At 38.5% G+C, this 20,319-nt stretch overlaps 1 protein-coding gene across 2 annotated transcripts in view; it reads left to right on the top strand.

The window, feature by feature from the left end:
• scube1 (signal peptide, CUB domain, EGF-like 1) overlaps positions 1 to 20,319 on the top strand; it is a 94,459-nt gene that overhangs the window by 908 nt on the left and 73,232 nt on the right. For both annotated transcript variants that reach the window (XM_007572007.2, XM_007572008.2), the window contains exons 2-3: positions 5,530 to 5,652; positions 15,690 to 15,815. In XM_007572007.2, coding sequence (XP_007572069.1) covers positions 5,530 to 5,652; positions 15,690 to 15,815 — 249 coding nt within the window. The remainder of the gene's footprint in view (positions 1 to 5,529; positions 5,653 to 15,689; positions 15,816 to 20,319) is intronic.

The following is a 20,319-nucleotide window of genomic DNA, read 5'->3' as shown; positions in this document are numbered from 1 at the left end:
TTTTCTTTTTGTCTTTTTTCTTTCTTGTTGTTTGGTTGTTTTTTTTTTTTTTTTTTTTTTTGGTTGTTTGTTATTGGCCTAACCTAATTGCAAAATGCGTTGATCTAAATGAGAAGCCTCAAGTAGCTGGAGGCCATTTGAGGCCCTCAGAATGACTTAAGAATGACAAATTAAGAACAGAAATATATTTTAATAAGTGTGGGGCCCTTTTTACATATTAGATCCTGCATGAATTACAAATAATTCTTTCTACAAAAATCAAGTTGCCTTGTTTCTTTCATGAAAATATTCCATCTTTGGTTTATTGTTTAACATGTAAAAAGTAAAATAAATAAGTAAATAAATAAATTAATACAATTATTTTAAAAATAAATCAGCCTGTAAGTTCTGGCCAGCTTCCCCATAGCATAATGGTCCCATCACCATGTTTCATCCTGTGCAGAGCTAGTTTTCTGTCTTATAAGATGTGGCTCTTATCTCAACACCACTAAAAATCTATGGTGACATGAAATATGTTTTTGTAATTAACTTGGTCATGGAAAAAAAGGGGAGGGGGAACATGGTTTATAATAAAAGCAACAAAAAAAAAGGACTATTTCATAGCATGTTTTGTACTTGTCACTTTATGTCATTTTTAAAAAAATAAATTGTAAATTAACTGTGGCAGCAGATTTGTTTCTTTGATTTTTTTGCTGAGGGGAAGTGAAATCTAGATGTGAAACTTTTCACTATAGATCAGGTAGAACTGGGAAAGAAAGAGTCACTTTAACTCTTTACTGCTGATGTGTTTGCAATTACAGTTGGCATAAAATGTGATTCCAGTCACAATCAGCAGAAACGATTCAAGTGGGAAGTTCATGAGTTCAAACCAATCAAAGCATGAACACATTTCTCTGTTTAACAGCAGGAAGGTTCTGGGTTTACATCCCAGTGCCTTCTGATGCACTTCCACTTGATCCTCATCTCCCTTCAGCACGTTGTCTGGGATTTCTCCGATTGAGCTTGATTTCTCCAGTGGATNTCCCAGTGCCTTCTGATGCACTTCCACTTGATCCTCATCTCCCTTCAGCACGTTGTCTGGGATTTCTCCGATTGAGCTTGATTTCTCCAGTGGATTTTTTTTCCAGCGGGCCAATCAGCAAACAGAAGGAGACATTATGAACGATGACGTTGATTTTCTGCTCTGCTTCAGAATTGTAGTCCGTCTGTAGTTTTAGCGATGGCAGTTGAGGAAATGAAGGAAGTCATTCAGTCTGAGTTGGTCGCAGTACCAAATATTGAATTAACATCAACAGTCGCCTGGTTTGGCTTGACCCTTGTCTCTTTTGTAGTGGAGTTCGGTTGTTTACAGCGGAGGCAACTTGTGGTAAACTGTGTAGAGTCAAACTGGTGTGTGACATACGTCACGGCCAAATGTTAGAGATTGACTAAAATTAGACTAAAATTAAAACTTCAACAGAACTAGTGCCTCCAGGAAGTAATTGTTGCTCAAAAACTGAGAGTCCAGACCCTCTGGGTGAAGCAACCATTCTTTAAGTTAGTTTTTTTACCAGGGTAAGGCTAAAGTGTGATTTAAACTGCTTTTAAGGTAAGTGTTATGTACATGTTTAGGGTTAGACACAAACTGGGTTACAAAAAGTGAAACGGAGTCAAGCCAGTGTCAATAATAATTGATATGTGTGTGTGTGCGCGTGGGCGTGTGTGTGCTTGTGTGTGTGTGTGTGTATATGTGTGTGTAAATGTTGGCTTTGGAAGTGGTAGGAAGCAGTGGGTTGGAACTGGTGCTGTCATAAGTCCCAGGAGAAGCAGGCAGCAGGGGCCCAGTATCGACCCTGCAGCAGGAGCAGCACATTGTTCTGGGTGGAGAGTCATTATGGAGACAATCTGCCACCACAGCAGGCTGACAGAGGGGGGGCTGGATGTCCCCAACCCCTAAACACACAGGAGACTTGTTGCTACTTGGTTCTTCCATTTCACACTTCCCTTTTCTCACTCACTTATTGTTTTTCTATTATTATTACATACTTGTAAGGGTCAGACGTTTGGGGGAAAGGTTTACAGACTGACTCACTGGTTAGCACGAACCAAAACCTCTATATGTGATTTGCGTTTGTAATGAAGCGTCCTTCCATCGCTAGACTTAAGACCAGATGAGACCAGCTCCTCTATCAATAACCTGATCAATTGAGGAGCCCTAAGCCGCTTGTCTGCCGTGTCCTCAGCTGCCAGATCTTGGCTTGTGAGCGATCCTCATGCAGAATAGTCTGGGCCTTAGACAACACTCATGGGAGGGAAGACAGAATAAGAATCAGTCAAAGTTGCAAATCAGTTCACATTGAGGCTGGAAGACCCAGCTGACTTGGTGTTAAACATTTTTCTTTTAAGTGCTGCAATCTTTTTTTCCCCCACTAAGTTGTGAAATGTTCAGCAGGCTCTTGTGCTGCTTTTATTTCACAACCTGAGGAAAATGGAATTTCTATTTTGCCACTGATGTTAGTTTGAGTTTTTTTAGTGAGTGCTGAATATGACAATTAGTCTGTTTGAGGGCTGTTATAAATGAATATTTCAGTAAGCAAGTAATCTATCCTTTATTCTACCGATTAATCAGTTAACCAAATAAAAAACTGAGCGTTTCTGCAGTAAGAGAAAGTGCTAGTAAAATCGATTCAATTCGTTTATTTAATAAGAAAAAAAATGATTGCTAAAAATTCAGGCTGAAACGATTAATTTGATTAATCTTGATGAATCGATTATTGAAATAGTCTTGAAACAATTTGATCGATTGATCATTAACTGTACTATACAGATTCCAAAAAAGGATATTCGCTGAAAAAACAACATATTCAGGCCAAAACTGTACAAAAAATATATATATTTAGCATTTCCGATAAAAACACATTTATCTGTAAAAATGTTTTACGCAAAACTCCTCAAGTGTTTTAGCTTCACTGGGTTCAAATTCACTAGAGGAATGTGAAATTATTGCATTTTAGGCAAAAAGGAATTGAGTTGTTGGTTAAGATGTTTCTAATATTACATATAAAAAAGCTTAAGTGATTAAATGAAATATCTGCAGAATGTGCCAAATGTTTTATCTGAATAATTTGTTACAAAAATAATTATTAGTTGCAGCCCTACTTACAATTCAGTCCTATTCAGATCACTTTTCATCCCACGTTTGAAGTGTGATTTTTCCCCCCCAAAAACAGATAAGAAATAAAACATTTCACAAAAACCTTTTTAAAAATGAAACAGCTCAAACTTATATTGGTGCCTTTTATATTACACTTCACTTTCAATTCCAAGTTTGAAGCATCAATAGCTTTTTCATAAAATAGATATTTATTACCTATTTTCTTTTCACAACATTTCTTTTTTCATCATCAGTAGCCTGCATGTGATGTTAGCCATCACATGCACTAAAATCACAGATAAAAGTTGGAGTCTTATGGGAAAGGAAAAAAAAAAAAGCGTTTCCTGTTGTCAGTCATGAACAGGTTGGATGTCTGTAGTTCATGTTTCCTGCTGAAGTGTTTTAGGACATCTTATTGTGAAACTCCCAATATTCCGTTTTGCAGTACATCCCTGAGCTGCGTTGTCTTTCCTATTTGATTTAAAAATGTTTTTCAAATTTAAAGTGATCTCACAGTTCAGACACTTTGTGTCTCATTCTTTGCGGCGTGTCGTTCTGTCCATAACTGCTAATAGCACTTAGTGTTTATCAACAGCTGATTGGTAGAAGTGAGAGCGTTGCGCAACACAAATAATCATCTGACCGGAACACAGTTTGTTAAATAGTAACATTATTTATTGAAATCTCAATTCCAGATCATTTTCCTCGATGAATATGAGGTTCTTGAATTATTCAGTGAATTGTTACAGTTTGTTTTTAAAGAGAAACTGAAAGTTTTAAAATAATAATCAGTCGAGAAGCTCTTCATGTATTTTGCATGTGGAATTTAGCATACACTTACTTATGACTGCCTTACTGCTTAAATGAGCAGTTTAGTTCTGACCAGGTCACGTTAATAAAAATCATGCCTCTTCCTGGTCTCTGTAGGGTGTTTGAGAGATCTTCTGGTGTTAATGCACTTTGCCATTTATGAAATATCACAAAACACAAGAGTTCCCTGACATGACAAAAAAAAACATCAGTGGGGAGATTATTATGATGTTGGCAGTAGATCTGACTCCAACTGTACCAAAAACACCAACATGTACAGGTCAGCAGAAAATTTGAAAGAAGAGGGCCACACTGACCTTTAGCCAAAGTGGAAACTCGTGGCGCCCTCACCGGGCTGGCAGCGCTCCACGATGCTTCAGGCAGAGCTGGAGGCTTTTCATGACCTTCATGTCAAGATACGTAGAGCTATGGTCAGACAATGTGTGCTGGGAATCACTGGGTTCAGAGCTGTGTGGACACGCAACAAGAATAATGGCTGACTGGACACCTTCACTCCTAAAAACAGTTTGGAAGTAGTTAAAAAAAAAACATCTTCAAAATTATTCCTGAATAAAATAATTTTTATTTTGACTTGCCTCCAAATTCAGTTATTCATTCATTCATTCATTCATTCATTCATTCATTCATTCATTCATTCACTCATTCATTCATTCATTTAAGTTTCAGCAATATTGTCTGAAATTCTCAAAGGGTCAGGTTCCATGATGAATAAGCTGAAATGAAAAACGGTTTCAGTGTTTCTTTGAAAAATAGAAGGAAACTCATCATCGCTGATTCAACGCATCAACAGAATTAGAGGGTCAAAATATATAAATATATTCATTTTTTATTTTCTTTACTTGAGAATTTAGCGGCAGAGGAAACCTAAAGACTGTCGGAGTCCTGAGAAGCAAACAGACTAATATACAGACCTGTTCAATACATTATAATATTAAAAAATAATAACAATTTAGGAACTTTATCAATTACTGAACCACATTATATAGATTAATAACATGTGTGGAATCCTTTATATCTGTTAATTATGGTGATTTTTCCAGTTACAGCTCATAAAACCATGTAAATGATATTAAGTAACAATGATATTAACAATAACTAACCAAATAATGATGAAATGATGTAATATTTATCTAATATTACATTTGATAAATCAATAAAAAAAACGATTTCAAAAAACAGAAATGTGGGCTTAATGATACAATGTCTAACTCCTGGTTAAAAGTTGGAACATATATTCAAATTTTTTGTCTATGACTGCCTGGTTTACAAACCTGAAAAAAAAATTTTCACACTTTAATCCATAACTAAGGTGAGCCACAGCTGCAGTACCAGCGGGGTGCTGTCCTGTAAGCCGTCACATAAAATCTTCTGCAAGTTTCTCCAAGAAACATTTTATCAGCTGCCCCTCTGACCACACTGCTGTCCTTTGGAGCTTCTCATTTAGGTGCAGATGCCGATCTGGCCCGTCGGAGCGGAGTGCCATTAGTCATAGTGAAACACTGTGAGCTCACTGAATTCTCAGTGACTCGGCTCTAATGAGGTATTGATGTTTGCTGCTTGTGCAGATGCAGACGAGTGTGCAGAAGGTTCAGATGACTGCCACATCGACGCCCTCTGCCAGAACACGCCCAACTCTTACAACTGCATCTGCAAGCCGGGCTACACTGGAGACGGGAAGCAGTGTGAGGGTAAGTTCCTGTCACCTAACGCTTCCTGGGGCTCACTGACGAACAGGCCAATGTCATTTCTGCTCAAACGTGGTTGCAACACACCAGTTTTTTACATTTTCATGACCTAAAAACTACATCAGCGATATGTATTGTTATTGGCTTAGTATCCAGCCATAATGTGCATTTAAGCTGGTTATTCAGTCACAGAGACTACTTGACCAATAACTATAAACAGTAGAAGAAGAACTACAATAGGATAGAGAGGCTGATGCAGGTCACTGCTCTGGTTTAGAATATTCACCTGCATTTTACTTCCAGTCAGTTTCAGTTAATGAGGGAAAGTGATGGGTTGTTTTACTGAGCTGCAGTGTTCTATTGTGTGCGTCTGTGTGTGTGTGCATGTGTGTGTGTGTGTGTGTGTGTGTGTGTGTGTTGGGGTATGTCTCTACCTGCTTTGCACATGCAGAAGCTGCATTATTTGTCCATTTTTCTTTAAAAAATGTCTGAAGTTCGGTCAGACTTGACAGAAAGTGTCTGCGAATGACAATTTTCAAATACTGCCTCACACTTTCAAGTGGATTTAGGCACATTAGCACACGCTGATACCTGGTAGTCTATGTCTTCCAGCTTTTAGATAACTTAGTTCGTCTGCTTCAAGAACACGATAAAAACAGCTGACTTGCCTTCTCAGCATCTTATCAAGTACTGCAGTTTCCTGGTAAGGAGTAATTTAATGCAGGTGTGTTGGAACAGGGATACATCTGGAGTTCGGGTCGTCCTGTGTAAGGCCTGTCTCTAATGTCTTTCTCGACACCATTCTTTAAGAAAGGTGGAGTTCCTTCCCTCAAGCACTGAACGTCTACAGCTCCTCCAGAACTACCATGAGGTTATTCATGGTAAAAGTCTCTGTTCTTGAAGTGGTTAATACTCCTCAGCCATGTCTTAGTAGGTTTGCCACAGTCTTCCGGTTTTCAGATGATGGATTGAACAGTTCTCCACGAAATGTTCAAAGCAGGAGAAATTGTTTTAATCTTCTCTACATTTGCCCTGACCTGTCTGCTGTGTTCCTTGGTCTTTGTGTTAAACTATTTTAATACAAATACTATGTGTTTGTATACTATGTATTTGTATCAGAAATACAAGGCTGTTAAACAAAAATGTTTTTCTGCTGAGCACTTGTTCACTCCCTGACCTATGGGGGCGCTGCAATAGCCACTGAAAGAAACGACATGAAAACCTCTGAAGAAGACACTGAACGCAACTTCCATCTTTATGAAATGTAAACTAAAACAGAGTTCCATCAGATTATATTGGTTGTAGGATTTCTTTTTTTGGTCTTTGGTAAAAGACTATGAACCATTTCTCCTGCTGGCACAACACTTGAGCATTTGCTTTAGTTGCATGTACCCAGAATGCCCTGCTCTGTAGTCCGCTTCCTGCTTTTGGAGCGGTCTCCAGTCCCCTTGACATTCACATATACATTCAGACCTCACCAGAGTTCACTTCAACTGAACCCAGACAGAGGTCTGTAAGTGGACCAGAGTTCGATTCACACCTTCCCAGATAAACTGGACCAAAGTTCGATTAAAGAGAACTAGATGGAGTTGGTGTGAACGCACCTTTACCCAATTTCATCTTTCAGAGAAACAGTGTACAGACAGAGATATTACAAAGGCTCAGGTATGAATGTATTGTTCAGAAGGAAAAAAAAAGTTCAAATCATATTAATTTGGGGCCACAAGAGTCCTGTGAATCATTTCTCCATATCTGATGAAAACATGAAACTAACTGTCCATACAGACTTTACTGACATCAATAATGGATTTTTGAGTTTGAATTCAGTTAAATTGAAGTGAATCAAGAGATTGACAGTAACACTGAAACAACAGAAATTTCCTACACTGGTTGTGGCAAAAATCTTCCACCAAGTAGTGATTTCAAAGGAAACATTCAGGTTTGGCGAAAATCTCCCTAAACCTTCAAGGAAAATCTATCGGTCTTTTCTAACTAAATTTGAACTTCTGGGCCACCATCCCAAAAAGGTCCCAAAAACAACACAGCACTTAACCAAATGAACTCCATACCCAGAGTAAAACTGACTGCTTGAAAACTGGAGAGAGAATTTTATTTTTCAACAAAATCAGATATCTGAATAATCAAATGAATGACTTCATCTGAGGAAAATGAATGTTTTGGAAACGATGATCTGTGAGGTCAGCTGAACGGGTCCCTCATCACACAGTCTTTATAGATTTGCAGAATGTTTGTGTGACCGAGGAGTCAAATATTACAATGTCAAGATTGAGTGCATCTGATTTATGTTAAGTTAAATGTTCAATTAAAAAGAAAATGTTTCCATTGGTTTAACACTTAGTAAGGACCATGTATTTGTTTTATAAGTGAAATCTTAAATGGGGTGTAACTGAACATAGTAATGTGTGTTTGGTCGATTAGTTTCTTGTTTTGACTGTTTTCTTGGCAATAAATCTTAGAGTCTTGGTGAAAATGGTGCCACATAGCAAAATGCACTGGTGGTTTGAACAGCATAGTGGAGCATGAACAACTTTCCAAATTCTTTCTGCTAAATGCCAAACACGCTTTGGTGGAGGCAGTGTGATGATGTGGGGTGGAATGTTCCTCAGTAGAAATACAAGGCTTTCAGTCCCAAATGAAAGGCCTCATGGCTTTATCTCAAATAAAGCTACACAGAAATGACTTGAAGACAACAAGGTTGATGTTCTGGAGTGGCCCAGTCAAAGCCCAGATCTTCATCCCATAGAGAATTTGTGGCTGTACTTGATAAAGGGCTGTTCAAAACTGATCCTCACACAACCTGTCAGAGTCTGAAGAGTTTAGCAGGAAGAATGCAGGAAAGGTGCAGCATCCAGATGAGACCGATCCACAGCCAGAGAGACAACGGCTAAATAGAAAATTGAAGATTTATTTCAGTCACTTATTTTATGCTTCGTATTTTTATTTAATTGTCATTACTGGCACTGGCAGAGAAGAGTCAGTTGTCATTTTCACATTAAAGGGAACAAGAACTTCTAAGGATAACAAAGGAACAATATGGCCTCCATCTTAAACATGGTGAGATGAGCTGCCTTTCTAGACATTGGCTGCATTTCCACTGCGAATGTGCACAAAACTTTGTTTATATTCTGCCAAAAACTAAATTTTGCAATTGCGGTGTTTCCATGAAGTAAGAAACATGATTAAAATTACATGTGAATTAGTTACTTCAAGCAATAAGTCATTAGGAAAACATGCTGCGCCATCATCCTCCAACTATTTCCTGTTGCCTTCTTCTTTGTGGTTTTTGTCAGTAGTAAAATGTTGATCATGTGACCCATGTGACGTGAAAAAAGAGTTTCCATTGCAGTTTTGTGAAGTAAACCGATTTTTATATTCCCAATAAAAGCCACCTCATCCTAACCCCAAAAGATTTTCTCGAAAAATTAGTGTTTTTTTTTTCTAAATTGGCGTGTTTCTATTAAGTGAATTTATTTTCACAATGTCAATTTACGCAATTATACAGTCAGTGGAAATGCAGCTACTGCTCATGTCATGCCTCCATATGTGTGTTTGCATTTATATGTCTGAGGGGGAGAGGATGAGTCTGAGTGTCTAATTAAATCCCGGGTCCACATCCACTGCCTGGATAATCAGTGTGTGTGGGGGGGCAGGCTTTACCACATACCTGATCCTGTTGGTCTCTTTACGACACACTGAGATCAATCAGAACCCACCACTTCCCCATCCCTGTAATGAAGCAACAGCTCCTGACAGAGACTCCAAATTGAGACAGATGGTGGACGGGAGGACACCCCCTCACCCTCGTTGATTAGATATGAAGGCTGTAATTGGCTGACTGTGTTTTCCATCAACAGGAATTATTGGCCGTTTCACTAGCCGGTGCCATTATCGGCTCTGCTATTCCTGGAAGCACCTGAAAGCAGCCGAGCCGCTGCACTCCCACTCTGCATCCCTCAGGTCATCTCTGGTTCTGTGTTATCAGCGTCGGCCCATATCAGCAAACAGTCACTCAGCGCTCTAGGAAAATATGCGCAAGAGACTGGATCAAACCAAGAATGCCTCTCCCATCTTTATTATTCACTTCACAGAAATGAGATCTCTCTTTTTATGTGAAATATTAGCAGAGCTGCAAAAACTCGAGAGTCTGACTGTGTGATAATGTATTGTACAGTGGTGCATGTGATGTGTACAATGATCTGATTTCTACTGCTTGTGTTCACAATCAGAAATGTAACGACGGTCAAACACTTTTAATCCTTTCACTTATTTATATATTATTTTATTAGCTAGTAATAAAATAATAAATAAACACCCCTTTAAATTTTTACATAGTCATATTAAATGTCACACATTGTATGTTATTGAGACATTAGACCCATTCAAATGTTATGAAAGGAAAGTTCAAGAACAGCATCTCCACAGCATGATGCTGCCACCCTTGTGTTTCGCTGTGAGATGATGCGTAATGTAAGTTGTATTTTTTTTTTAACAGGTGAAAAAGTTCAGTTTTGATTTCGGTTGCTTTTCTCAGTGTGTGGGTTTGTTTTGGGCAAAGCTAATGGGATCAAAGGCAACATCAAGGCTGTCTTTTTCCACGAGTGTTAAAATCATCCGACATCATGACCTTATGAGTACTTGGAGCCTGAGTCAGATAAGAAATCTGAGAATTGACTTTAAAAGCAGATCAAGGATCTGGCAAATGATTTTTTTATTATGTTTTGCAATTTAAGTGGCAAGAACTAAGAGTTGCAGTGCATCCAGGAAGCATTCACACTGCTTCACTTTTTCCACATTTTGTTATGCTACAGTCTTATTCCAAATAAGCTCGTAAACTAAAATCATTTCTTTCCTCATACTTCTACACACAAACACCCCATTATGACATCGTGGAAAAGAGTGTTTTGCAAATGTATCAAAAGGAGAAACCAAAAAAAAATCATTTAGATAAGTAGATAAGTATTCAAAAGCTTTGCTTAATGTCTTGTTGATGCAATTTTGGCAGCAATTGCAGATTCAAATCTGAAAAATTTGGAAGGATGGCTGTTATTTCTCCTCCACAGCTAGTATTTCAATTCAATCCTGAACTATTGGGCACCAAATATAGTTTAGATTTCATTAAAAAACAGTGAGATACACATTTATTTTATATTGACTGGAGACAACGAATCTGATGCCAACTTTAAGGCTGGCTACGCTACAAATTCAGATACATCATTCTTTATCAACAAAGAGGATAATTTTCTGTGGTCCAATAAACATTGTTGTTTCTTAATTTAGAGTGAAAATTCTTAAAACCAGACTGTGATATGGACCTGAACTGAACAGAAAGTCTGTTTTAGGGTTGATCACATTTAATTTAGGGCAGCTCAGCTGACTGCCATGTGGGATGATAACTGAGTAGATGGTCAGCTCTCAGTCAGGTTGGTCTCTAGATGCTGTACACATTAGACATCTAGTCACAGAGCTGTTTTAAAAGAAAGAAGAATGAGCCGGGACCTGTTAGTTACTATCATATCTTCACTAGATGAGCTGAAATATCTACACACTACATCTTGAGCGAATAACATCTAAGTACAGTACTCTGTGTGCCTGCCACTGTTTTACAGTCTGCAATACATTTTATTATGTTTTTTGACAACTAGAACTCTGGTCTTCATCTCCAGGAAGATATTTTGTCAGTTTTACGTTTTAATCTGTGTTTCTCTGTTATGAGTATCCTGGCAGCTTGAGACTGAAACTCTGGTTAGAAACGAGGATTCATGTTCAACAGCTAACGTTGCTCTTTTGTGATAACAAAAGAAACTTCATACCTGGTGACGTGGAGAAAGTGTCTCGTTGTCAAAGCACAGCTTCACCTATAATTTGACTGTCGAACAAAACTTTCAATGAAAACATGTCGTTTCCATGCACAAATATAGCAACTAATATCTGCAATTATTCTGTCAACTTTTAGCTCTCAAATAAAGAAAAATTATTTTCCTAATAATTGATACTATTACTGCCATTTTTCAACACCAAACAACAGGAAGTGATCTGTCTACTTTGAGGACAAAATGGTCAAGGACACAATTAGGATCTTGAAAATTTATTTTTGTAGAGTAAAACTGCCTGGGTCCATGTAGGGCACCAACTTCTCCACACGATATGCCTGCAGTTCTGAGACAAACCAAGTGCAATCGTCTAATAGAAAAAAGGATAAAAGCTGCCTTTGCTGGTCGGTTTGGGCTTTCATTTGTTTGCATGATTTACTGTCATTTTGTGGCCATGGCGAATTTTTATTTGTTGATGTGAGACATTTAATCTAGGCAGTTCTGCATCATCTAAAGCACTGTGTAAACATATAACACAGAGTCATGCCTAAATGAGGGTTGTGTGTCTCCTGAACAGTGAAATCAGATCTATCGTCTGCTCTAACGGAATGAAAGCAGGAACAAAACATTAATTGCAGATCATGACACATGTGGTTGTCAGGGATGGCCCTCCATAGATCTTCCAAAGCTCTTGCTGATGATGTTCAACTTTTTGTCAAGTGGAGTCAGTGTAGCTGGGGAAACAGCAGAATATGTTTTGACAGACCAAAATGAAGATGTGGGAAGACTTTGTAGCCGCTAGGAATGTTTGTGTAAACATCGTCTGTGGTGATTATTCCACTGGTGGATGTTAGCTGAGGTTCTACATGTTTTATTGATTAAAATTCACATTTTATGACATTATTCAGACATTAAGTCAAAGATGCATTGAAAAATTATGTTGCGTTGGGCTACAAAATAAACAGATGAAAAAATAGAACAGGTAACAGAGAATCATTGAAAATATCTAAGTATAAGCAAATTAGTGCTGCCTTGGAGAAGGAAGGTCCTCGGTTTGAATCCCAGTTGTGAATCTTTTCTGCATGGAGTTTGCATGTTTCTCCCAGAGCATCAGTGGGTTCTCTCCAGGTACTCCAGCTTCCTCCCACAGTCCAAAAATCATGACTGTTAGGTTGACTGGTCTCTGTAATTTGTCCTTAGGTCACTTCTCCTCTTCTTCTATGGAAACTTGAAAAACTCATGGTTTTTGACAAAAGGTTTTTCCGCTAGGGTGAGGTGCTTATCGTCATAAATTCATCTCATGGATCTGCAATGGAAACATGTATTTGTTAGCATCATATGGGTCACATGATCAACAGCTGGATAGTACTACTGGCGAAAACCATGAAGAAGATGACAGGAAGTGGTAGGAGGATGGTGGATTGGTTTTTGTTAAGAAGCAATAATATTTTCTGTAACATTTAAGTTCTAGAATGTGTGTACGTATGTGATCCTTTTGTTTGTGAAATGTTTGTTACCTTTTGGGTGTGTCCTTGTAGCGGCCATCTTGGAACCTACCAAAGAGGAGGCCCGCCTCAAACCCAGCTCTTTTATAGAAATGGCCATGTTTGCTGGAGTTTGATTGGCTGGGCAGTTAATAGAGAAGGTGGGGACAACAGTATATAAGGACACTGCTGGAGGAAAAGAGAAAGCTGAGAGACTGCTGGAAACAATGCCATTTTGTCTTCTGAGTGGGTTATGCTGTGCTGAAGGAGGCCTAATAAATCACCTTTATGTATGCTACAGCCAACTTTGCTGAGTTTTCCTTCCACACCACACCTCTCATTTAGCCTGTTGTCTTCCTTCATTCACAGGCGTAAGGGTTAGGGGTTAGGGTTACCTAACCTTACCCTAACCCTACCCTAACCCTATCCCACTTCTGACACCACTGTTACACAGAAAATATTATTGCTTCTTAACAGTTTTGCTGTCTCCACCGGAGCTCTGACAGCATCGCACTGTTCATAAACTGTATGCATCATTCGAACGTGTTTAATTCTGTCATTTGAAGACTACACTGAGCTGTTGGAGTACGTCCAGAGTTCACATGTGCAGACTACACTGTCTGCATTATGAGGATGTCTGATTCAGTTAAAAGCTGCTGGAAAATGTTCACTTGTGTCAGATTTCCCTAAGTCATCATCAGGTGTTATAAACCCATGATAATCTGAAAGATTTTTCCTGAAGCCAAGGTGTCAGGTGAAAAAATATTTACCTCATTGAAGTTTTGGAATATGGCAAATTGTGAGCAGATTCAATGGGTGTTAATACTTTTGCAAAGGCCAGCATGCTTTATTCTGTCTGGAGTCAGTGGAGATACAGTGGCAGATTCTGCTGTGAACTCCAACAGACACAGGTGACACCCACCTGACCCGCTTACCAGAGACCGCTTTAAAAAAAATCATCTCAGATTGATGATGAGGGACACAGTATAGGTGAGGGGGGGGGAGGGAGACGTCTCAGACTTAGTAGGCCATTGTCTGCCTGGCGTCTGCAGCTCCGTCATCAGCCAGCCACTCTTCTTACTGGCTGCTTACTGGCACAGTTACATAACTCAGCACAGACACCCAGAAATGGATCCAACCTGACTCAGATTGTGTCTGAACACATCTCTGCCTAACTGTTGTCTGCCTGACTTCTCTTTACTCACACCCACTGGGGGTCAGTAAAAATCCACCAGGTGCAACTTTTTTGTTATCTCTTCATATGCTTCAAACTATATGTCATATAAAAATGAGAAAGCCCGATCTGTGGAATAACCAGACATAGAAAAACATAATAAAAACAAGTTCAACATGAAATATGATGTTTTCTCAGGGCATGGGGAGGGGGGACTGAAAGGTTTTATGAAAATGTTGAAATATTAAATATAATCAGTGGCATGCACAGACAAAAAAGGCATATTGTGCAGCCAATGGAACTACCAACAGATTTTCCCTCCTACATATTATTCCAAATCTCACTTCTAATTTGCATGTAGTCTCACATTAAAATAGAAACCTTTGTCTCTGATCAAACGGAAGAGAACAACTGGATGAATTTGAAACAGAAACACACATTATAACAGCTGATAGCAAAGAAGGACATGTTAGTAATGCCTTTGTTGGTTGCATCGTAGTCACCAGTGTTTTTGGGAAATAGTGCAGATTTTACAGAAGATCCAACACGTTCAGCTGCACATTGTCCCCAAAAACAAAAACAATCTATCATCCTTCTAGTACTTCCTGTTGTCTTTAATGGAAACATGGAAACGTAGCTAGTGATCAACCGGTAACCAGCTCAGAAGGTCACTCATACGTCTTCTACTGCTATCTTTGACAGCTTTTTTATTTTTCATTGCTCAATTGAACAAATAACTTTATTTGAACAATTTTAGATGTCCCTACATACAAGAAGCACATGTGCAGTTCTTTTCACTACCTTAGTTTAATTCTTGCAGATTCTTACATTTGAGTATTATATATTGGTTACTGTTGACTTGCGTGTGTTTGTCAGATTGCATTTGAACGCCCTGAGGTCCATTTGCGTGATTATTATGGTTGTATTATTTTAACATTTCCAGGCATGAATGGGTTTTATCTTTCACGTGACCAGTTTTCAAGGCTCAGTTGTCATTTTCCAGACATGTTTTTTCCACGGCTCTGTGAAGTCACTGACAGTAAACTTCACTTCTCCAGATCCTTCTTGCACTTTAAAGCCACAAAGGCTAAAGTTACACTCTGGTCCTGGTCCTCTTATGTCCATCTGAGACTTGGAGCCAGAGAATTGTGAGTGACTGTGATGTACAATTAGTTGCCTGCAATCTTTTTAGAATTGACTGAAATCTATTAGGCAGTGGAGCAGCTAGCAGAAGTCTGTTTTAACTCCATTCCTCTAACAGCCATTAGAATAATAATAATAATTTAAAAAAAATGCTCAGATCTTGTTGACTTGTTCTCCTTTAATGTGCATAATGTAAAAATAATTTCTCTGGGAAATGTACACAATTAAAAGGAAACAAATCTAAACATTACAATGGATTTAAATTCTAAAGCTGCATGAAACTCGTTTGAAATTAAAGCTGAGGCGACTTAGACAAATAAAAACAATAACTGAACACATTCAGAACATAAAGTCACAACATAACCTCATAAACATAGTTTGGGTAACATGAACTGCTTTCTCTTTCAGACGTGGATGAATGTACAAATGACTACAATGGGGGCTGTGTCCATGAATGCATCAACATACCTGGGAACTACAGGTGCACCTGCTACGATGGATTCATGCTGGCCCACGATGGACACAACTGTTTAGGTATGAATGGCTTCTGTTGGGACTTCTGGCCTTTTGCCTGGCTTATCGCTTCATGCTGCCAGGACGAACTTCTTCATGAAAATGTTGTTTCGCTTCCAATGCTGAGCTCCCCCTCACTGTGATGTCAGACGTTAATTTATACAAAGCTCCTCTGAGCTCTCACCATAGCATATCGGTCAACTTTAGGTCTCAGCTTTGACTAGGACATTGCAGTATCTCGATTCTCTTGTTTTTCAGACATTTTGTGATGAGTTTGTTGTTATGTTTGATTTTATTGATCTGCCTCACTGGTGGGTTTTCCTTACAGCGACTGTGTCCATACTTTTTGCCTTGAGGGCCAAAATTGTCAAGTTGCCAGTATTCAATGGTCTTTTATCAAATTAAAACTCAAAAGATTTAGACAATATTTTAATGGTGTAAAGCAGTTAAATTTGTTGTAGAAAAGAAATCAGTAAATTATTGTTGAACCAACATTTGGACATTTGAACAGCTGTCATTTAATACAGCTGCTGTCTTAAATGACAAGCAGAATATTTTCCAAAGCTTTTTGGGGTTTATTGTCCTCATTTCCTCTTTTTCTTTTTTCATTTTTCTTTTCTTGTTTACATTTTTGCAACAAAGGTTGGGCAGTGCTCACTCATATTAGCAAAGCGTCATCAAAGTGTCTATCTGTCTATCTATCTATCTATCTATCTATCTATCTAGCTAGCTAGCTAGCTAGCTACTGTTAGCGATCAGTAGCACACTGCTGGCGGATGTTTAGTGTACTGTGGAGCAGAAAGCGGATGTTATTGTTTCTCCCTACATCCAGTGGGTGGCGCAGGTTGCTACAATCGATGGTAGTTTCACAGGCACACCTGGTAGAAGGAAACAAATGCATTTCATTCTATTGGCTGAGAGGTTGCCAGGTGACTGTGCCAAAACGCGGTTCCAAACAGCAAGCAGAGAATGTTTCGAAAGCAAGCAGAGAGTCTGAGTAGAGACTAATAAGTGTGAGCGCGAGAAGAAGTTTTGAGTAAGCATTACAAGTTTTGAGAAGAAAGGTAAGAAGTCCTGCTTTCAAAATAAAAATGTAAGCAAAAGTCTTAAAAGACATGAAATCATGCTTTCAGACTTTGAGTGCTCTTGGACTGTGGCAGAAAAATTCCTCCATATAGGTGTAGTTGGTTGCTGGTTTAGCTTGGAAGGTGCAGAAGAAGAGAATGTTGGAGGGCAGACGGTGGTTTTTTGGTTGTTGATTAAGAGCAGCCTTTAGCCTGCTGGGTGTGGGAGGATGTTATGGAGAAGGAGCTATAACTTGAACAAACTCCTAACCCTAACCCTACCCACCAGGAAAACACCATAATCTTAAAAAAATTATAATGCTAGCTGCTCAGGTAGCTAGCCTTCCTGAAGCTAGCCTTCCTGAAGCTAGCTTCAGGAAGGCTAGCTACCTGAGCAGCTAGCATTATAATTTTTTTAAATTATGGTGTTTTCCTGGTGTTTTTCTATAAGTTTCCTGAAAATTTAGGGATTTGTTCAAGACAGATAGTTTAGGAGGAGGTATTTTGTATGTGCGGTCATGATATTTAGAAAAACCTGCAATTTACAAAAAATGTGATGTAATTTCTTCTGTATGTACTTTATACAGTGTAGTTAGCACATTAAAGCCCACACAAGACAACCATTCTAAACAAAAGCAGTTTACCTAAGCAGTGTATTGCTGGAAGTTGGCTTCTTTATTTCATTCTGTTAGCCATCTGACTGTACATGTACATGTGTTGTACATGTACAGTACATGTGTTTAAGTTCAGGATTGTGGATTAAGTAGAAGGTATTCGGGTTGCTAATTCCAACAGTCACTGGTATTTACTGGCTGGTGAGAGGAAACCAGCTGTGTCTGTCCCTAACCTCAAGACTGGCTTTACTAGATGTTGACTGGATGCAGCCTTAATGAGCTGCTGCTGATTAAATCAGAGTTCAAACGAGGCAGTAAAGTGTGAAATCACAGGCAGAATATCTGTGATCACAGAACCAGTAGCAGCTCTGTGCTCAGACCTCCCGTCCCATTTTTAATTCCTGCGGTTTTTCGTTTCACAAACTGACATTACAAATCCAGCCAAACTTTTTTTTTATTAAAACTTGTAGTAAAGTTTTCAGTTTTAAGCTGTGCCTCAAACACAAAAAGCTTTTCTTCTGTGTTATCCTTGTTTCTACGTGTCTTGTGCTGGCACAGTTGGGTCTGGTTGCCCTAATATGACAAGGAAGATTTACCCTACAACAGTTGTATCATGACATTTAAAGGGATGTATTCTCATAGTAATTACAAATTGTAATGTTCATATCCTTCCTAATGAGAGTCAAAGTATTTCCTTACAAACTATTTTAAAAGTTATAGAAGTTATTTTACTGGTTTTGTGACTAAATGTCATAAGTCAGTCCATTTTTTTACTTCCAAATACCAGCTTCAGTCATAAATCCAAACATTCAGTTACAATTATTTTTCCCATAATATCCATCATTAAAAAAGACAGAATTGTTCAGTTTTTATTTTTTTTAAATTATGGTGTGTTTTTTTTTAGATTTTTTTTTTTTCATGTCTATTGCATTTGCAAGAATTGGAGGCATTGTGTACGGGTGTTTTACTGCAGGTAGGATTGTTGCATTTAAAAAAATAATGATCTGACACCACAGGAAAAGAACATTATGCAGAAATATTAAAGCAAAATCTCAAAACATCAGCCAGGAAAATATAGCTTGAACAAAAATGGATGAAACAATAACAATACAGCGTAATTTTTTAATCACTCTCAACTGTATTATTCATCAGGAGATAAACTTTTAAACACCATGACATGAGGTCATGTTCTTCCATTTCCTTTCACGTACGTGTTAATTCTTGCTTCCGCTGACAAAAACGTGCTTCATTATTACCATTAAAAGTCGTCATAACAGTGTTTTCCAGCTTTGCCGAGTTCAAAGGCAATGGAAAGTAAAATCATACGCCTTCCTGTACCAGAGTCAGACTTGTCAGATTGCTTCCTCACAAATTAATCATATCCGAAAAATGAAGTCAGTCCCTGACGAGGTCAGCGTTGGGTTCAGGTTTATGTCGTTTATGAGTCGTGAAACCTAGCAGAACTGATGCAGATCAGCCGCCGCTTTCTGCTTTTGTCACTTTGGGTTCTCAACATGCTACAGTTTAATTTGAAAACTATTTTCCCAGTGTGCTTGTCAGAGTTCAGACTCCTTTCATATCACATTCTGCTCACATCCTCTGGGCCTGCTTGCAAAAACACTATAAAGGCTCTGCGGCTTTTAATGGAGCCGAAGCTATGATATTGAGAAACCTCACGGCCTTGTAGTTAAATGACAAACCCGACGTTGGAAAAATTGCGGACATCGGTTTTGTGTGAGCGTGCAGGAAGTCGCTCCATCATCTCAGCAGATGCACCGTGTCAGTAACTGAGGACATTAACTGATTTAAGGTTGGCTAATTGTCCTCTAATTAAAAAGCCGTCCTGTTTGGTTTCTTCGCTTCCTTTTGATTTCGACTTTGTTTATTTGGGTTCGCCGTGGACACAGCTGGACCCAATGTGCCGCCGGTTGCGTGACTTCTTTGAATGTCTGCTGCACTTGAGCAAGTTTATTTTCCTTCCCTCCAACGTGTCTTTTCCATTTCAAACCTTGGATCTCAGATTTGGATCCAAAGTGGGCAGTTGTGGAGAATTGTGTGCAAATTTTGGCATGTTGCAGACAGGAGATGTGGGACTACAGAAACAATGAAAGAAAATAAGGATATTTATGAAATCAAAGCCATCTGCCTTATTACCAGTCCATGGATTGGCTTGGAGAACCAAGACAATCCAGATTCTTTAACAATCCTTTAAAGAAGCTAGATAGTTCAAGTTATTACAATGTTTAATCTCATCTTAAAATTAAAGAAGTATTTTTGATTCTTTTTTTACAGTTATGATTAATAAAGTATTTTGAGCAGTTTTTTTTTCTTTTTATCTGCTGATATTTTGCCCCAACAGAAGAAATAAACCTGCCAGCGTTCTGACAACGTGTCACCTAAAACATGGACATCTCCATCATGGATTAACAAACATTGCATTTTAGGTAACGGTGTAACGTTACACATATTCCTACCGAACATATCCAGTATAGTCCTCTCAGTTTGTCCTACCCATGTACCAATCAAATAGTTTTATACCTGAGCACATGGAGGATGTTTATGAAGTACGACAATCTGTAGTGTAGCTTCAAAAGGATCACTGTTATGCATTTTCTAGGCACATAATGCCATTTTACTGCACAATCAGGTAACTATGTTATCTTTAGTTGTTATAAAAACGCTGTATATATCAAACATGATTTAAATGAAATTTGACTTTGCATTTTAAGACCTTAGAATTGGGCCTCTGTCTCTTTAAAAATTCCTGCTCTTTCAGAAACTCCACCTTCAGGAAGTCATCACATCATGGCTCCGCTATTAACCCTTTAATGTTTTTACTAGCATTGC

This window comes from Poecilia formosa, unplaced genomic scaffold, assembly GCF_000485575.1.
Source record: "Poecilia formosa unplaced genomic scaffold, Poecilia_formosa-5.1.2 Scaffold292, whole genome shotgun sequence".
Taxonomy (NCBI): domain Eukaryota; kingdom Metazoa; phylum Chordata; class Actinopteri; order Cyprinodontiformes; family Poeciliidae; genus Poecilia; species Poecilia formosa.
This window is presented reverse-complemented; position numbering and strand designations above follow the sequence as displayed.